This window comes from Papaver somniferum, chromosome 2 (assembly GCF_003573695.1).
Source record: "Papaver somniferum cultivar HN1 chromosome 2, ASM357369v1, whole genome shotgun sequence".
NCBI classification, from domain to species: Eukaryota; Viridiplantae; Streptophyta; class Magnoliopsida; order Ranunculales; family Papaveraceae; genus Papaver; species Papaver somniferum.
The window spans coordinates 162,393,139-162,410,232 of NC_039359.1; the positions used below are offsets into that span (position 1 = coordinate 162,393,139).

The 17,094-nt window shown below is 35.0% G+C and overlaps 1 protein-coding gene across 1 annotated transcript; it reads left to right on the forward strand.

The window, feature by feature from the left end:
• Nucleotides 1-2,130: 2,130 nt before the first annotated feature.
• LOC113349605 (probable serine/threonine-protein kinase At1g54610) lies at nucleotides 2,131-6,140 on the forward strand. Its single transcript, XM_026593594.1, has 7 exons — nucleotides 2,131-2,966; nucleotides 3,068-3,352; nucleotides 3,462-3,779; nucleotides 4,068-4,295; nucleotides 5,081-5,181; nucleotides 5,289-5,403; nucleotides 5,527-6,140. The coding sequence occupies exons 1-7, from the start codon at nucleotides 2,604-2,606 to the stop codon at nucleotides 5,851-5,853; spliced, it is 1,737 nt and encodes a 578-aa protein (XP_026449379.1). The 5' UTR covers nucleotides 2,131-2,603; the 3' UTR covers nucleotides 5,854-6,140.
• The last annotated feature ends 10,954 nt before the right edge of the window (nucleotides 6,141-17,094 follow it).

A 17,094-nucleotide genomic window follows, 5' to 3' on the forward strand; every position in this document is an offset into this window, starting at 1 on the left:
CTATCCCTGAAGCACTGTAGCAGAAAGCCTGGGATGGTCGGCAAGGTCGAGCATTCCAAACCATGCCGACTTACTCCAACTCTAATATTGTTTAAACCTGCAGAAAAAAGAATAAATTTCTAAAGCAAGTGAAACTGAAAATTAACATAAGTTTAAGAGTTACTGATAAGTCTAAAACCACAATCTAAAAGTTCAAAACATAATATTTGAAACATAATAACGCAAACATATCAAACAAAGTTTCATGGATCCTTCTCATTGTTGTTATCTTTCTCCACATCACTATCTCTTTCACCGTCACTACCTTTTTCACCAGCATCAGCTTTTTCTTTTCCCTTCACTGGACCTATATATGTAGTCACGCCTCATTGTAATAGGGGTTCACTCCAAAAAAGTCATATGCCTTGAAAAAAGTTCTTGGATCAAGCTCATCTTCTTCTTCCTCTGATGATGTGCATTCAACATAGTTGAGGGGATTGATAGGACTTTTCATAAACCTTAGAATTTCTTCAGGATCTTCCTTACCCATCAGAAGTAACTTTCTTACAGGGAAATTCTCTTCAGTTTCATCAGCATGATTTTCTAAAGTAGGATGAAGCTTGTCAATCCATTCTAATAGCTCTGCTGCATTGTTAGGACAAGGCATATCTTCTGTGTTTTCCTCTGGGAACCTAAACAATACACAAATAAAATATATGAAAATTTTACATTGAAACATGGTTCTGGTCACCTAGTCGGTATGGTCGATGATCTAAACGATGTCGACTAATACTTAGTCGGCAAGGTTGTATTTATCTACAACGCCGAGTACTACACGGTCGACATGGTCCTATTCATATAAGATGCCGACTAAATACAAAATTGAACTCAAAAAATCAAGTTTTTGTGACATAAAGTCGGCAGGTACTAATCATATAAGATGCCCACTATAAAGCAGATGACGACTAAATATAAAAGGTCGGCGCGTTTGGTTATTGATTACCTTGCCGGCCCTGGTTAATGTTTCACAGTCGCCATTACCAAAATAAAAAGTCGGCAGGATATTCATCCCGAGACCATGCCGGCTCTTACAAAATATCAACAGTCGGCGTTGTCTTAAATTATCGACCTTGCCGACTAAAAACACAGGAACCATAATTTTTGATAATCTAACCCAATATAACAATCATACAACACATCAGAATAATGAGTTTGAGCTTAGACATCACTTACAGTCTTCTTTTTGACGGTAGTGGGTTCTTTTCGACATTCTCAGGGATTGGATTTTCGGGTTTACTGATTTCACTAGTTCCAACTTTGCCCTTAACTTTTTTCTCTGATTTGGATCTTTTTATATGACATGTTGAATCTGTATTACTACTTGATCGTTTGGAATCAACCATTTTTCAGGATAATCAAATTGGACGATTTGCAGAGAGGTTGATGAAAAATGTAGAAGAAGAAGAAGAGAAGATTAACAGTTTTTTAGGTTTTTAATTTTAGGGTTATTTGATTAAGTAATAAGGTTAATTAGTTCAAGGATATTAAAGTAAAAACATCCATTTTTACCACCCTTAGTAAGGGCACTGGGTCCATTTAAATTCGGGTACACATCTGGGCATATCCCAATCTCGCCAGGTAAAAAAAGCTCCCTTAATTCAATTCAAAGTGACATATATGACCAAAAGTAAGGCGCAGTCTGGTTAAAATTAGGTTGCCAATAAATTCCCCACCCACTATTAGGAATCTAGGATTAGGTGATGGCTTGATGCCACACAAGGAAATCCAAATGGTCAAAATGAGGATCGTTAAAAGTTAAAACTGTTAGAAAAGTCTAGACAAGTTTAAGTTTGCTATACTATAACAATGGTTTTGACATTTGCATTTATATATCTAACCACATTTATAACCAAAGTGAGCTTTCCAACCTGGTATTAAAACAGTTTTTATGCGGCAAATCTAGTACCAGATCATTTAAGTGGTTATAGAAAAAAAAAAAAAAAGTCAGTGGTAGAACATTTGAAATATACTCAGGCGATTATAACCTACTCTTAGAAGTAGGTAAACAAAACATGTCATATAGTAAGTTTGACCTCACCACCCACAAAGTACAAGCCCCAGAAAATCTTCTTTTCTAGGTTAAGCTCAGCTCAACAAGCTTCACTGCTTCACAGTCTTACTTACTCCTACTACTTCAACTCCAACTCCAACTCCAAAAAGCAACAAAACAAAGTTAGTTTCTTCCTTCCGTCAAGTAAGATCATCTCTCCTTGTTTTGATTTTTACTGTAACTTTAATTGGTGGATCTTCTTTAATCATTTTGATCACTTAAAAGAGAAAGAAGAAAAGAAAACCCTTTTTCCCCACTAATTGCGGGAAATCCAAATCATTTATTTCCTTCTATCTTGCAGGCAGACCCCCACACCCACACCCAAAACTAAAGTTAGGGTTTTTTCCAAAATCAGTTTGTTTTTTCTTTATTCTTTTTGTAGATAGATTAGGGTTTATTGGTTGATCTTGAAATAAGATATAAAAGGTTTGATTTTTATGTGTTGTTTCAATGATCGGTTGGGCTGTGGTGGTTTGTAATGAGAAATGAAGTTACATAGAGATATATTTGAGAAATGGGTTGTCTATTTACAAAGGAGAAAACTTTGCCATCATCAACAACATCAACGAGAGTTGATTTGGAGGTGAAACAAGAAGTAGTCTCATCTGAGATTATTACTGAGAAAGTTGAAGTTGAGAATGGTGAGAAATTGGTAGAAGAAGAGAAACAACAACCAAAACCACCACCCAAGACAGAAAAGAAAAAATCATCTAAGGCAAATACTAGTACTAGTAAGCTTAGTAGTACTCTTCCCAAAAATGTTTATGGTAGTGGGCAACTTGTTGGTGGGTGGCCAGCTTGGTTATCAGCTGTTGCTGGTGAAGCTATTAAAGGATGGACTCCTCGACGAGCCGATAGTTTTGAGAAGCTCTGTAAGGTATTGTTTTGTTTCTCAGATGTCTCCTTCTTTCGTATATTTTTTTGATAATATCTCCCTGGTGTTTCTGATTCGGTTTGTTTGATTGGTTGTGTTTCTAGATTGGACAAGGAACGTATAGTAATGTATACAAAGCAAGAGATACTTTGACGGGAAAGATTGTAGCATTAAAGAAAGTTAGGTTTGATAATTTAGAACCTGAGAGTGTAAAATTTATGGCTAGAGAGATACTTATATTGAGAAGATTGGATCATCCTAATGTTATAAAGTTAGAAGGGTTAGTGACTTCAAGGATGTCGTGTAGTTTGTATCTTGTATTTGAATATATGGAGCATGATCTTGCTGGTTTAGCTGCAAGCCCGTCGATTAAATTTACGGAGCCTCAGGTTTGTGCCAATGCGTTACTTTTCTTGTTATTTTTGAGTTTGGATTTCTTTGGAATTTGAGAAAGATTGTTCATAAATGTTCTTTCCTCGTTGTATTTGATATTGGCAGGTTAAGTGTTATATGAATCAACTGTTGTCAGGGCTTGAACACTGTCACACAAAAGGTGTGTTGCATCGGGATATCAAAGGGTCGAATCTCCTTCTTGATAATGAAGGGATGCTTAAGATTGCAGATTTTGGTTTGGCTTCATTCTTTGATCCTAATCACAAGCAGCCTATGACTAGTCGAGTGGTTACTTTATGGTATAGACCTCCAGAGCTCCTTTTAGGGGCCACTGATTATGGTGTAGGTGTAGACCTGTGGAGTGCAGGTTGCATTCTAGCCGAATTATTGGCTGGTAAACCTATCATGCCTGGGCGGACAGAGGTAACACTCTAACTTTATGTTATGTGGAGCTTGTAATAGTTCTTATTTTCAGTTTTCATTTCTTTTTTCTATTTGCGATCCCGAGTAAGGTATCATAAACTCATAGCTAATACAGCACTCTGTTAAAACTTAAAGCACACAAACTTCAATTATCATGCTTCCCTGTTGTCCAGGAAGTAGAAGAAACTCCTCTTAAGTTTTTTATGACCCATTTTATCTTGTCTTCTTTTGCTTAACCACTTTAGAAAGGCATAAGTATCGCTTGACGCTTCTGTATTATTCGTTTAGGTGGAACAATTGCATAAAATTTTCAAGTTATGTGGATCACCTTCTGAAGAATATTGGAAAAAGTCAAAACTTCCACATGCTACCATATTTAAGCCTCAACAACCGTACAAGCGGTGCATAGCAGAGACATTTAAAGACTTCCCTCCAGCATCACTGCCACTAATTGAAACTCTTCTTGCAATTGACCCAGCTGAGCGCCAAACTGCAACTGCTGCATTGACGAGTGAAGTGAGTTTTCATATCCATTATGTTTTTGTTTAATTTTTTCAGTTTGTATCTGGATGTAGTATTTGCTTGATGGCTCTCTTTTATAATCCCAATGTGTCCGTTATACTAAAACTAAAGGTCGGAGTAAGTGATTGGAGTTGAGTACTATCAGAATTTGAAATGTTTGCCTACTCGTGTCTAAAGTCCTTTTAAGTACTTGTGTCTTGTCTAACTATCACACAGATTTTCTGGTGGTTTAGTCTTGTTAGAGATGCTTCTGCAGTCCTGCTGATTATCTCAAATTTTGAGGTGTTCTCCATTTTTCTGTATGTTTCTTTTTTGGTGTAGTTACACTTGGCTTTTGAGGTTTTTTATAGGCGCAACCATGTTACCATACTTACCTATTATAATATGGTTCTAAAAGTTAACAAATATATCTGTATGCAAAATCTGGTTACAGCCTTACAGGTGATTTGATGATTTTAGAGAGCAAGAATATGTGTTTAAAGCAACATTGATGTCCTTCATATTACATGACTGCTCTAGTTTTAACACTTCGGAGGTTTATTGAACACTGCTGATGTGGTCTAATCATGGAGAGGATTGCAATTTGCAAGTCAGGCACACAAATTGGTTATGCTATTAGTTCTGTTTCTGCTGTACCCAGTTTTTAGGTTACACGAATGTGTTGAGCTGTCAGCCTGTTCATATCCATCTTGGGTTTATCAATCTTATTAGCTTTTTACCTAGTTCATCCTTTTGAAGATTGACCCTTAATTTACTGCTCCATCCTTTTACAATTGTAGTTTTTCACAACGAAACCCTACGCATGCGATCCGTCAAGTCTTCCACAATATCCTCCAAGCAAGGAGATGGATGCTAAGTTACGCGATGAAGAAGCTCGAAGGTTTATCTCAAAGACGCCTATTTTTCTATAAAGTTTTTTAAGTAGAGTCTTCATCTTGTTTGCAGCTGGTCACATTTGTCTTGATGTGGAGTCCCTTTGTTTTACAGGCTTCGAGCTGCTGCTGGCAAAGGCAATGGTGAGAAGAAAATTCGCACTCGTGATCGAACCATGAGGGCTTATCCTGTTCCAGAAGCCAATGCAGAGCTTCAAGCCAATATAGATGTACGACACATAAGCTGCTTATCACTTTTCACTATTTAGTATCATAAAGCAACCCAAGTAGATTCAACTTTTAGCTTTTCTGAATTAGTTATTATGATTGCACTAATTTCTACTCTCCACCAGAGACGCCGTCTAATAACACACGCCAACGCAAAGAGCAAAAGTGAGAAGTTTCCACCACCACACCAAGATGGAGCACTTGGCTTCCCATTGGGTTCTTCACAATACATGGATCCTACATTTGATCCTCCTGATGTTCCGTATAGTTCCACGGCATTGACATACCAGAAAGGGCCATTACAAAATTGGTCTGGTCCACTGGTGGATCCTACTGCCAATGGCAATTCAAGAAGGAAGAAACAGACAGCTAGTGATGCCCGTGCACGCTCCAAACCGCCAACCAAGGAATCTCAGAAAGATAAAGGTGGTATTAAGATCAGAGGTAACTGAGTGATTCTGTAAACTTGTCAAGTTATACATGGTCATATTTATAACCATGAGATGCATATTCTGTTATACATAATACCCCGAAACGTCCTAATTGAAGAGTACCCAGGGGTAAAAGGTCTGATGTATCACATATATAGATCTTTTCTTTTTAGTATTCAGATTTTTTTTTTCACAATTGACCTTGTTATGTATATCAAAATTATTATTTATGTACTCCATTGAAAAAGAACCAGCTCTGATTAGACTAGTAAAGTATCCCAATAAATGTCACTGAACATTTTTGTCTTCAATTTTGCTGTCATTCTTAGATATCTTTTCTTTTTTACAGTTTCTCCTATTTCTGATTCAATATACAGGAGCTTACTAGTTTCTCCTATTCTGATTCAATATACAGGAGCTTACTTTCTGTCTAATGGATAATTGTTGGGTCATTCTCAACTTTATTTTTCTTTGTTTCGGCATCACTTGCAAGTTGCAAGTCGAGTTGGTTTTGGCTCGGGTTACCATATATATATGTAAGAAATTTTAGTGTATCAACTCCTAGCAAGACACATTGGGGTTGTACCAAAAATACAATTTGTGAATAGACCTGAAACATCAACCCAAAGCAGCAGAAAAACAAAGAATGGAAGACCGCGGCGAAGCAGGGACAAGAGTCGTACAAACAATGCAAATAACTCACAGATCCTTGCATCAACAAAACTTGCACGCACTTACACATGGACGTGATAACTATGCCACTTGAGCTTTGCTATTTTTCATTTTCACCTCCAACACTTTCTTCATGCGAATGGCGATACTTGTATTTTGGGTAAACTGGTTGGCCTTGGACTACTTCCATGACTACTTCAAAATGGAATTCGAACAGGAACGCTGCACAACGGACTTCATTTGTGTCAGAGACATGCTCTTGGTCCAATCATTGAAGCAAAGAATCTCGGCGTGGTTACATCGTGGCTTAATCGCGTATCATCAAATATCTGTCGATCTTAGTTGGAAAATGATTTTCAGGCCTAGCTCTTTATCTAGTGTAATCAAAATGAAGGCCCATCTCATCAATGATAGGCCTAGACATAATATCATGTTTCGAGGCATACTCATTCATTATACCATTTAGGGTGGGTTTATAAGAGGTGTCTAAAGGTAGTTCAATTATTTATATATCCTTAAACAATTTAAATTACTAGAGCACCCTTATCCTCAAAAACCTAAAATCAAAAATCAAAATAAACTTTTAACTTAAATATCTTGGACTCCAATTCAATCAAGAAACCGATCAAGCAAAGCAAACACGAATCAAAGTGAACGATATTGGAGTGTGAAATCCAAATCTCAGATGTATTTTAGAATGTATGTGTAACAAACCCATCTTGTTTTTGATTGATTTTATTTTTGTTTGATCGATAGAATATGATTTCAAAGATGAAATTAGGGTTTTCATAAGATCAGTTCTGCTGATCTTGGAGTATCAATTTTGAGCCGAACCTAGTGTATGATTTAGAGAAACACTATGTTCGGCTAATGCGACTTTGCTAAATTTTGTTCGAATCAGCCGAACCTAAATTTGTCAGTTTCAGAGTGAAGTTCGGCTGAAAAGTTATCAGCCGAACTGTTCATCTGGTCAGTAGATCTGGGTTTTAAAAATTCATTTTTTTTGACAGATTCAACTTATAAAAAGAAATTAAACCTCGTATAGAAGTCTACCTCTGATTTGAATCACTCATTTTGGTCACTTCTAATCACTAAAATCTCAAAATTCAAAACCCAAGTTTTTTTTTTCACTCCTTCTTCTTCTTCCTCTCAAAAATCTCAACTCTCTCACATAAATTTGATTTATCTACTAATTCACCACTAATAATTTTATTTTTAATCTATCCTTAAAATTCCTAGCTAATCAAATCTAATCATAATCATTAACACTAATTATGTAAGGGTAGTTATGTCATTATCAAAAAGGGTGGATAAGGGGTGATGTTGTTTTTTATTTAGTGACCCTATTTTGGCATTATATAGTATTCCTCAAAAAAATTCAGTATGCCTCAAAACAGTTTTCAGTATCATTGATCCAAAAAAAAGACATAATACTAGAAGAACAATTTTTTGGGAACCACTCCATTCTAGAGGGGAACCATGATTTCCATTTGACTCAATCATATGAAAGTAATTTGAAACCCTTATCTAAATATTTATCCTAATGGTTATCCTTCTCGATTAAGTTAACATATGATTAGTTGAATCATTAAATTAAGCTAGTTAATGATTAGTGGAGGATTAAATCAATTATTTTTTTTTAAAATTAAATTATTGGGAGAGAAGAAGAAGGAGAATAAGAGTTTTGGATTATTTTTTTTTGAATCCGAACTTTTAACCCAGTCATACTTTAAATTTAGTTTTTTGTTGCTTGAATTGACCAAAATTTGCTGAAGATGAAATTTTTTATAGCTTGATTTGGGCTATGTCAAACACGTTCGAATATAAGAACAGGTAGCCGGACTTATCTCTGAATGTAGTTCGGCTAATGTTCTAAATGCACAGATAGCCGAACTTCGCTTTAATGGAGTTTTTGATTTCTTCGTCTGTCAGATATCCGGGACAAGTAACCGAATTTTTATTATGGGGTATACATAGTAATGTTCGGTTTAGTCGAGTCCACAATTTCTGTAGCAGAATCAATTTAAAATAAGCGGAAAAACATGGTTCGGTTAGGAGAAAAAATTGCGACGTTACCGAACTCAACGGTTAGGAGAAAAAAATTGCGACGTAACTGAACTCAATATATAGGTTTTCAGAGAAAAGTTCGGCTAGGAGAAAACAGTTACGACGTAACCAAACTCAACATATAGGTTTTCAGAGAAAAATTTGGTTGGAAGAAATAAAAAATCCGACTTGACTGAACTAAACACTTTTTTTCACAGACAAAATTTAGCTAAGAGAAAAAAAATTCGACTTAACTGAGCACAACAGTTGGTGTTATATACAATGATTTTTTAAAGATTAAAATGAAAATATTTAAGAATAATTTATTTATTTTTGTAAAAAATAAATAAATAATATAATTAGTCGTATAATTAGAATAAAATAAAATAAAAATAAAAAGTTAGTTTAATTATATAAAAGGACAATCTAGTCATTTACTCTTACTAGGACATCCTTATCCGTAAACAATGGGTGGCATAATAACTTGATAGTCCCAAAAAAAACCATGGTGCTGAAAAATCGTTCTATCAAAAAGAGCTAGGTATAAGAGCCTTTGTAGGGCACATCCATTGATTGTTTTATAACTTCTACTAAGAAGGTTAGTACCCTGTTGGAGAAAATAGGTTTTATAACATGTTATCAATTGCTCTGGGTTGGATTTGATTTTAAGACCTATGGGTCACTAAGTATATTTACTCAATTCTTTTAGTGAATGAAATAAGGAAACATTTCGTCCAATATTGGTTGGATTGAAGATGAATGTCCCTTTTAGAACTAGTTTTTGTATTAGGTATACCAGTGTTCTTGACCAAGAGCACGCAAACAATACTTTTGGACAACTTAAATTTATAACTAAATAAATTGTACTTCGGGTTTCTGCATTGATACTGATATCTATTCTTTTTTCTTCTTTATGAATGAAAATAATTTTTTTTAGTGTGTATTGGATTCATTCCCCGTTTTATTATCTTGGTTTGTTTACGAGGAAACTAAAAACTAGTTTTACAAGAAATTATAAACCCTAGATTTTTGTTCTCCTGTAAATAAAATCCAAGTTTCATAGTTTGTAAAAACGATTACTATCTCGTGTCCTTTTCCTCTTGTTTTTTTTTTTTGCTTTGCTTTGCGCATTGCTTGTTTATTTCCCTTCTAACCCTTGTTGTTAAGTTCAAAGAGTGGGTAGCTTTTGTTGTGCTGATGCAAGCTATATCAAGCAGTTTTATCCTGGACACATCTTCATTGTTGGCATATAACAACAATCTCTCTTGAGTGCTCCATCGAACTAATGTGTTAAGGACAACTTCTTGAACCTATGATTCTTTCTTCTTCAAATTGTTTGTGTCACACTGTTTTATTTCAGTATTTTATATATTTGATACATTCAACATCGTTTTTCATTGTTGCACGACTCAAACATGCCCAACGAGAATGTTTTGGGGGATGAGGAGGTCATCCCCGTCTCCGTCCCAAACCACTAATTTTGCCTTATGTATCATGGTGACATTCCACGTGAGAGAGTATGTTGGGATGTATATCCCTCTAACAGAGCAACTTATATACAGTAAAAACTACATATATTGATACTCTATATATTAATAAACTTTATATATTAATAAAAAATCATGGTCCCAACTTGGGCCAGTTATAAATAGTGATAAACTCCACATTTTAATATTAATAGATTTTTTTAGTCCCAGCATAAGAAATTTACCTCCATATAACATAATAGACATAATTTGAATATTATAGATCTTGTTACACCAAAATTTAAGATAAAGAAAAATATGTATCTATAGTTGTTTGAGAAAAGGATGTAATTTTTTAGATAGTTATCGCATCTTTTGATTTACATATGCTTAAGACCTCGTTACTATGTGCACCTTCTTGTTGAAGCTAAAATATTTCCAATTTGTCAACCATGTTTAAAGCTTCTTGTCGGGCAACTTTTTTTTGGGTATACCTCCCTATATTATTAAACTCCATATATTAATAATGTTATGAAGTCCCAAGTCTATTACTATATGGAGTTTTTACTGTATAACAAACTTGTTTATCAAGAGAGATAAAGTATTATTAATAGGAGGGAAGAAATGGATATGAAAAGGGAAGACGTGTTGGGTGGAAACAAATTTGAAAATTTTATGTATAATTAGAAATATTAATTTAGTGGTTAGAAATTTTTGTTTTTAATAACGAAGATTAATATGTATTAGACAATTAAAGACCACGTCACTACGTTAGGATCAAAATCCTTGATAATTAAAATAGAAATCGCATGATATCATCAATTATATTGTATAAGGAACAAGACACTCAAATATTGAGAACCAATGAAACTCAATTTAGGATATGGATTGTCAACACATCAAGATTTATACTTGTGGGTTTTACGGTATGAAGGAATAGTATCCATCGGATTTCAACTTTTAACTCAACTTTTCGCCATTTTTTTTTTGAAAAAGAAGATTGAATTAAGAAATTAAGAGTTTATATGAATTGCATCCTCCAGCAATTGAACATTGATATTTTTGGGAGGAAATTTAAGCCATACTTCACTCATATTATCAACTATAGGAAGTATAGATAAAACATCAGCTACCTTATTCCTCTCTTTCGACATGTAATTACATTGCTAGGAGGTGGAAATTTTAAAGATACATTTGATATCAAAGACGAAATTATGGATTCTCAAGTCTATGATGAAGCTTTCATTATTCACCACATCCACCACAATATTTGAGTCAAGTTCAAAGTACACGTTTGCATTCCTAACTCCTTTTCGCAGTTCACTACTTCGCAAAATCCTTTGCATTCAACTTGCTGTACGCTTAAAACTTCAGCTAGGTTGGTGCATTTAGATCCTTGGTAGATCCTTTTTTTTTGGCGTGGATTCTTGTTCAACTATATATTTCCTCCATTTCAGAAAAAAAAATTTCTGGTGAAGAGTCACTATCTTGAAAGGCTTTTTTGTTACACCTTTCTGACCAAATACACCAAGATACAATATCAATCTTACATAAATCATCCTATAAAATTTTCTTTCCATGCAACTCGTCGAACCGGTGACAAATCCATTCAATCAATTTGAGATTATTATTTATCGGCAAACCCAAAGTAAAGAACCAAACAAATTTTGATAAAGAGCACTCCATCATGATATGGGATTGAGATTTAGGAAACTGACAACATAAAGGGAATGTTACTTCCAGATTTTGAATCCCCAGTGCAAGTTCTATCTATTGTCCGAAGTATATTCTTGTTGCATTGAAGTATATGAAGTTTCCAAAGCTTCTTGAATATTCCTTGCATTTTGCGACCTACCGAGATATTTTGATTTATATCCTCAAAAACTTTCTTGTACGAAGATTTCACATAGAAATTATTAATTTAATCTAAATTCCAAATCAACCTCTCCTCATAGTTCTACTGAACTGAAATATTGAGAATCAATTCTTGTAGTAGCAGCTTCAAAGATAGTAAAGATGAGACTTATGTTCTAGCTACCAGTTAAAGGAGAAAAGTTGATGGATATATTGTTGATAATTGAAGGCTCCATGTTTAGGAAAAGGTGGTGCATCTAACTACGGAATCCACCCGTACTTCCAGATTAAGATCTTGTCACCATTTCCTATACTCCAGGAACTGTACTTTTGGATGAAATCCAGTTCCGAGATAATATTTATCGTGAACAGGTAGTGGTTTCTTTCTTAGTGAGAATGAAAACTTGACCATATGGAAAATGCTTGGATTTTGGAGACCTAACACATATGTAAGTATCATCAGAACAAAGTTTCTATGCATATTTTCCAAGTAAAGCTCTGTTAAAGATATGTAGGTCTTTGAAACCTAAACCACTTTGTTCCTTGGGTTTACTGACAATTTTCCATGAAATGAAGTGATTTACTTTATTAGTTTGGACACCAAGGAATTTCCAAAACCGAAAATATTCTCAAGATATGCAATATATTCCAGATTCGGTTTCCATAATTCCTGGAAATGCTTTGTCCAAATAATGACCGAAAATCTCTTAGAAAATCTCCAACTAGCAAATGCACATTACTAATTTTCATTTTCCAAAAATAAAATTAAAAACCTTAAATAAAAGATTCTCAATTTATTTTATTCGATCCGGGATATTCTTCCTTTTGTTATTAAGGAATATCTTTGAACAATTAAAGATAAGCGTTACTGCACACGTTCAAAGTATGTCGACATCTTTACTTTTTAAGTCCCCTTTCATACTTACAATCTTGAAACCGATTTGCCACACTTCCAAAAAAGTTTAGAATTGGTTCATCTGACTTTCAAGAACTACGTGATTGATCAAGAACACTCAATCACCAAACATGGGTTTCATGGTTCTACCAAAACAAGTTTCGGTTCTACCTCCATGTGAGTACTTTGCATAGTCACGCTAGTTACCAAAATTCGGTTGACTAGGTACTAGGATCGGTTCTCCACATATATATGGTATCTAACTTGTACTTGCTGCACATGTCCATAGGATCTGTTCCCCTTTGCCTAAAAACGTGTTGCACATGTCCATAGGATCGGTTCCCCTTTCTACTAAAAACTTGCTGCACCTCATACAAGGATCGATTCCCCTTTGTGATAGGTTGCACCTCTTACTATGATCGGTTCCCCTTTACCCAGAGTCGGCCATACCAATAACACTAAATCGATCATACCATCTAAGGTGATTACTTAAGATCGGTTTCACTAATAAAAGTCATACCAATGCAAAAGTCATGCCTTTGTGAATAGTTTTACCAAGAACATAAACAAGTCATGAGCGGTTATACTAATCACACATATTGGTAGTTCAAAAGATATGCAATGAATAACAATACCAATAATGCCTGGCGATTTCTCTTTCGATTCACAAAACAAGTTCATGAATTTACTTCCTTAAAACAAATGTAAAACATTGTTTCCTAGGATGAAATCTTCACCTTATACCCGTACGTAATCACAATAGCATTCAAACGATTATGTCGATGTCTTATATACAAAGTTTAATGCTTAAGCAATAAACCTCGTATCGTATTCCTTAATACTATGTCTAACTAGAGTATAATCATTTATGCTTTGCAGTTTTGTTTTCAATATGCACAACTTGAAAGATACGTTAGGGAATGAAACAGTTCAAGTCAAATATCACTAACCTCAAGTGGAAGGATGATGTTGTCGTTGTAGTTCCTTACTTCTTCACTTCTACAAGTCTTCACAATACTTGTAATGTCTCATATCCTAATAATTTCAAGCTAACCTATACGAAGTTGACTCTAGTACATAATCAAGCGACTTTTAAAATGAGTTTTGGCTCACTAAAATATGACAACCAAATTTGACATACCAATGCTTGGTGGGTTCAACCAAGCTATGCTCTAACAAAATTCATTAGGATCCCACTAGTTTTCGTACCTTCGCCAATTTTATTGAAAAAAAAGGGGGAGAATTAATGTGTAGTTCACACGACAAATTTATATGGTTTTCGGATCATTATATTAGGGGAGTGGTTTCCATGTGAGATGGAGTATTGACTAAGGGGGAGTGATACATATCACCATAGTATCGTTGTCGAAGTTGTGATACAATTGAACTTTGATGTTGTATAATAATTCTATGACACTGTGTTACAATGATTGAGAATTCTTGTTTTCTCATTGTTATAGCTACGGATTTTTAACAACGATGATGCTAAACTTACAACCTTTGGAATCATTGGAGTACTTGGAAGTGACGAAGATTTCGAGTAATGTTGAAGAACCAAGGAGATCATGCATGTGGAAGAGAAGCTACAAAATTTTATTTATTTAATTTGTATTCCATATGTATTGATAGTTTTGTCACTAAAATTACAAAGGGGGAGATTGTTAGAGCACTGCTCGGTCGAACTCGCAAGCGTTGCTATCTCAAGCTTGTTGTCAAGTTTAGTTACCAAAACTATAAGTCTTGATTTCTAGTCTACTCGTAGCTAAGTATCGGACTAGGATATAAAGTGTAGTTGAGCTCTAGACTCCATGGCGATCATCATACAAATACGAAGAACTACTCAAGGAACTGGTGGAACTTCATCGACTAAAAGGTATGTGGAGACTTGAACTTATCTATCACTCAAAAGTCTATCTAGTCTATCTCCTATCTTGAGATAAAAGTCGTATTGCTATATAGACTATGATTATACACATTTGCTATTTCGAGCCGAGTTTATTTCGCCCATCTATTTCTCTAAATATGTGTTGGTAAGCTTTCGCTTTGGCCAAGTTCATCTTTACTAGTGACGAAATCCATATTGGTTATAATTACTTCAAAATCGCTTTGAAGAAAAATAGCTTGTGAAAAATAACTATATAACGTCATCTAAGAATGTTTCAATGATTGAAATTAGAGTTTAGAATATAATATTGAAAGGATATAAACATTGTGTGATAACTCATACGTGTGTAAGTCCTTATTCCTTGAACCAAAGTATGCGTACTTTGCTGCTCAGGAAAACTGGAACTGAAGTTTGCGTACCAGTACGCGTACTGTCGGAAGTTCACATCCCGTGAATTCCTGCTGGAGTTTGTGAACTAAAAATAAACTTATTCCAGGTACTTAAGTCTGCGTACCAGTATGCGTACTTAAGTGGGTTAGTTTCTAAAAACGATTATTTGTGAACTTAAACTTATAAAAACTAAGGAATGCATACTTGCAAACCGTGGCTATAAAGTTCGTGAATTGATTCGAGTGAATCAAATCGTTATTGCTTCAGTTGTTTCTTATATACTTCTATGAGATCTAAGCAATTGAACAACTCTCTAACTAGTTCTCTTGAGTCATTTGAACTAGTTATGGTTAAGATGAATATGGTTGATATGAAAGTGCTCATATGGCTAACCATTTGGTTAACTACTTTTGAACCAACTAAATGTACATGTTTGGGTACGGTTACACAAACCTAAATAAACGTGCATTTCATTTGTGTGTAACAAGCTACGTTCGATCTGACGGTTGAAAGATATTATCTTGAATCTAATCAGGTTTTCATCTAACAGTGAATATTGGATGCTTTGTTACCAAGGTAACTTAGATTGCAAACCCTGATTTGAAAGACTATATAAAAGAGAACTCTAGCAACTGGGAAACCTAATCCCCACACCTTTTGTATGATACTAGTTGTATTAGCTAGAGTCGATTCTCCTTTAACCTTAGGTTTCTATCGAGACCCTATAGGTTAACGACTTGAAGACTTCATTGGGATTGTGAAGCCAGACCCAACTATTTTCTATGTAGTTGCGTGATATGATCTTGCTGTTTCTATCGTGTTTGAGTACAATTGTAAGATTGGCTTGAGATTAATTTCTCCGATAGGCAAGATATAAAAGAAGTCACGAACATCTTCGTCTCATCGTTTGTGATTCCGAAATATCTTCTTTCGCTAGTCGATTAATATTATTGTGAGGTGATTGATAATTCTAGGATGTTCTTCGGGAATATAAGTCCGGGTTATCAATTGGTTCCTGTGCACCTTGATTTATCAAAAGATTGAACAAAAACTTGTAGGTATTTCTGTGGGAGACAAATTTATCTATTACCGTAGACTTTTCTGTGTGATACATATTCGTTTATTAAAATCTTCGACTTTGGGTCGTAGCAACTCTTAGTTGTGGGTGAGATCAGCTAAGGGAATCAAATGCGTAGTATCTTGCTGGGATCAGAGACGTAAGGAGCGCAACTATACCTTGGATCAGTGTGAGATTGATTTAGGTTCAACTACAGTCCATACCGAAGTTAGGCTAGTGTCTGTAGCGGCTTAATACAATGTGTGTTCAATCTAGACTAGGTCCCGTGGTTTTTCTGCATTTGTGGTTTCCTCGTTAACAAAAATTCTGGTGTACGTATTATTTCTTTTCCGCATTATATTTGGTTATATAATTGAAATATCACAGGTTGTACGTTGAATTGATCAATTGGGAAATACAACCTTTGGTTGTTGATTGAAATTGATTGATCCTTGGTCTTTGGTACCGTTCAAGTGATTTCTCTTGTATTCAATTAGACTCGCAGATTTCTATTTGCTTAAGTAAGTATTGAATCGAGAAAGTGAGATATAACTCTTTGATATACTTTCATTAAGATTGAGTCTGACTGTCTAGTTGATTCTCTTAAAAGTATATTGGAGTTTGTCCATATAGATTGTTAAGTGAAATATTGGGTGTGGTTGTTAGACCCCCGCTTTTTCAGTGACCATGTTTATTTCAGTGTTCACAAAATATTCTGGGACGTTTGTTTCCCGAATTGGCACCATTGGCTCCAGTGTGAGGAAACGGCCTTGGAGGTCTATAGTCACCATGAGAAACATTCAAAGTGGCAGACTCAATAGAAGGTAAAGAATAAGAGTTGATATCTTGTTGCTCCTCTTCCTGCTTTACATGATTGTAGATCTTTGCAGATGATGGCATATGATCCACTAGAAGAATCTGACTACGTGGGGAAGAAACCTTGCATGCAAACCTTGCAAAAACTCCATTGACCTACCCTGGTTATGATGATCCACAA